This window comes from Triplophysa rosa, unplaced genomic scaffold (genome assembly GCF_024868665.1).
Source record: "Triplophysa rosa unplaced genomic scaffold, Trosa_1v2 scaffold753, whole genome shotgun sequence".
Taxonomy (NCBI): Eukaryota; Metazoa; Chordata; class Actinopteri; order Cypriniformes; family Nemacheilidae; genus Triplophysa; species Triplophysa rosa.
In genome coordinates, this window is record NW_026634768.1 from 530 (window position 1) to 3,048 (window position 2,519).

At 39.9% G+C, this 2,519-nt stretch overlaps 1 protein-coding gene across 1 annotated transcript; it reads right to left on the reverse strand.

The window, feature by feature from the left end:
- Positions 1-440: 440 nt before the first annotated feature.
- LOC130551175 (sperm-associated antigen 1A-like) lies at positions 441-2,317 on the reverse strand. The gene is made up of 2 exons (XM_057328718.1): positions 2,115-2,317; positions 441-1,843 (listed from the first exon to the last, which is right to left on the reverse strand). The coding sequence occupies exons 1-2, from the start codon at positions 2,291-2,293 to the stop codon at positions 1,663-1,665; spliced, it is 360 nt and encodes a 119-aa protein (XP_057184701.1). The 5' UTR covers positions 2,294-2,317; the 3' UTR covers positions 441-1,662.
- Positions 2,318-2,519: the final 202 nt, after the last annotated feature.

Consider the following 2,519-nt stretch of genomic DNA (forward strand, 5'->3'; position numbering starts at 1 on the left):
CTATTATCAATACCGGAATATTGTGACACCCCAGTAGGAGATCTGATCAAACCTTTGACCCTTAAACAATGGCAGAAACTCCCATCGATTCAAATATCAGGAGAGACATACAGCAGCGGGAAAAAATGAGAATTTTTTTCAGTTTTTCTGAATTTACTACAGCATGTATAGGTATGTGTTTAGGTAAAATGATCATTTTGTTTCAGTCTGTGAACTACTAACAATATTTCTCCCAAATTTCAAATAAAAATATTGTTTCTATTTGCATTAAAGGCGGGGTAACCGATTTCCAAATTACGCTTTAGACAACTGAGTCGGGCCGAGTACCAAAACAACCTTGTAGCCAATCAGCAGTAAGGTGCACAGTGCACAGGACGGACATTAGCCGAGCCGAGCGCTGACGAAAGCGAAAGATGGGGGTAGGGGTGTGTCTGTTTTGGTGATGTGAACATCAACAACGGCTAAGAGAAATCGAACACCCCGCCTTTAATTTGCAGAAAATGAAAACTGGAGAAACATGTCAAAATATCAGAAAATATGTTCTGTATTTTTTCAGACCTCAAATACTGCAAAGAAAACAAGTTCATGTTCACTTTTAAGCAACACAACAGTAATATTTGTACATGCATTTAGGAAAAGTTAAAATTAGTTTTTTTATGTTATAACCTCAATTATTTCACAGTCTTCATCTGTCTTGTCATGCTGTCAAGTCTTTCACATTGTGGGATGACTTTATGTCACTCCTGAGGTTTGATTTTGTTAAAATTCAACACAGACACTGGACTGGAACGGCCACAATACATCTAGAAATGCTGATTAAATGAAAATGTGGAATCTCTTCATTTTTTCCACGGCTGTATATCTAGGGACCAGAATATCATAGAGGCTTGGTGCTCTTTCAGCAACCACTCATTCTAGTAACTGCATAGCATGATTCAAAAAGTATCTTAAAGATCGGGTAGCATGCTATATCATGCATTCTGCCTTCTTCACACTGTTAAACAATGCTTAACATGGTTAACTTGTTAAAAACAAGTTGGACGTATGACGTGCTAAGTTTTCTATAATTCTTCTGATTCCTTTCATTGGCCATTCTCCTGGAAAATCGCAGCAAGGCGAAAGAAATAGCCTGCCCATGAGCCAACCAACGAGCGAGACCCGCTTACCATCAAGATTATGTGCGCTGCGTCAAGATGCTCTGCGCTGCGCTGCAGCTCGTTACTCTTGCGATAGTGAAGTTTAGGTTTGTCTGTTCATTCACAGCATTTCAGTGATGGATGTTATATAAACTGTGGTTATAACGCTGGATTTGTAGATCGTTTGAAACTGATAGATGGCGTGGTCCCAGTGCTAAAAGATGCCGGATATGAACTGCAAGCGGTAAGTCAAACTAAGTCATATGTCTGTGTTTTGTTGGCAATGGCCGTGTACGTGCATAATGTACAAAACACGAAGGGATTAATGTGATGATGTGTTGCTTGCTTGTGCTGTAGTTCCATCCCACTCTCTCCCACCTCTAGCAGCTCGTGTTTTTCCGGAAATAATCGTACAGCTGTATCTCTCTTTTATAAATTTGATCAAACTAAATACTCTTCGAAGATACGACGTATGCAATACTACTATACAGGCACTCAAGATTAATATGAGATTGGCAGATACTGCCTATGATACACAATCTTTAAACTCACCCTTTTCCTCCTCTGCTCTGGCTGCTCGGGCCTGCAGAAGCTCTGCACTCGGTTCTTCTCTGCGGTGCTGCTGAGCAGACAGAGGAACCATTGGAATATCTGGAAGCTTCTCCCGCCAATCAGGGCCGTCCTGTTCTATCATCATTTTAGTGATTCTATATTTTATCACAAACACAGTCAGACAAACATATAGTACTGTACATATGTCAGTACTAGAATTTGTCTTAAACACGGTACATTTATTTGAGAAGATAAAATAATTAGACATGTTCTTAAATACATCTTAAGTTTTGCTTCAATTTTACGTTTAAATATCTTGTTTTTTATTCTACATTTTTGCAGTGTTTTTAGATTGCATACAGTTTTAATCGATTTCAGATGTTAAAAACATGTACAATTTATCCCCATTATATTTTTGAATGGTACCTGTGCACGCTGTCAAGAGCGGCCTGCACGCTGATATCTATCTGCAATACCGTTTTATAATCCACATAAGCCTTCTTGTAACGTTCCAGGGACTCATACGCCATAGCTCGCCGGAGGAGGGGTTTCAGGGAAAAGGGGTGGAGCTCCAGGGCCCTATAAATAAACACGATGAGATACATTGGATCAAGATCTTTTTCTGAACCTGTGCCCTACAATGAACCCCCTAACTTTACATAGGCAACCAAGCTCTATTCATATGTGTGTGTGTGTGTGTTCATGTTTGTATATCCCGGTGGGGACCTAAACCTGAATACACACCAACACATGGGGACTCGTGTCACCGTGGGGACCAAAATTGAGGTCCCCAGGGGCAAAAAAGCTAATAAATTGTACAGAACAATATTT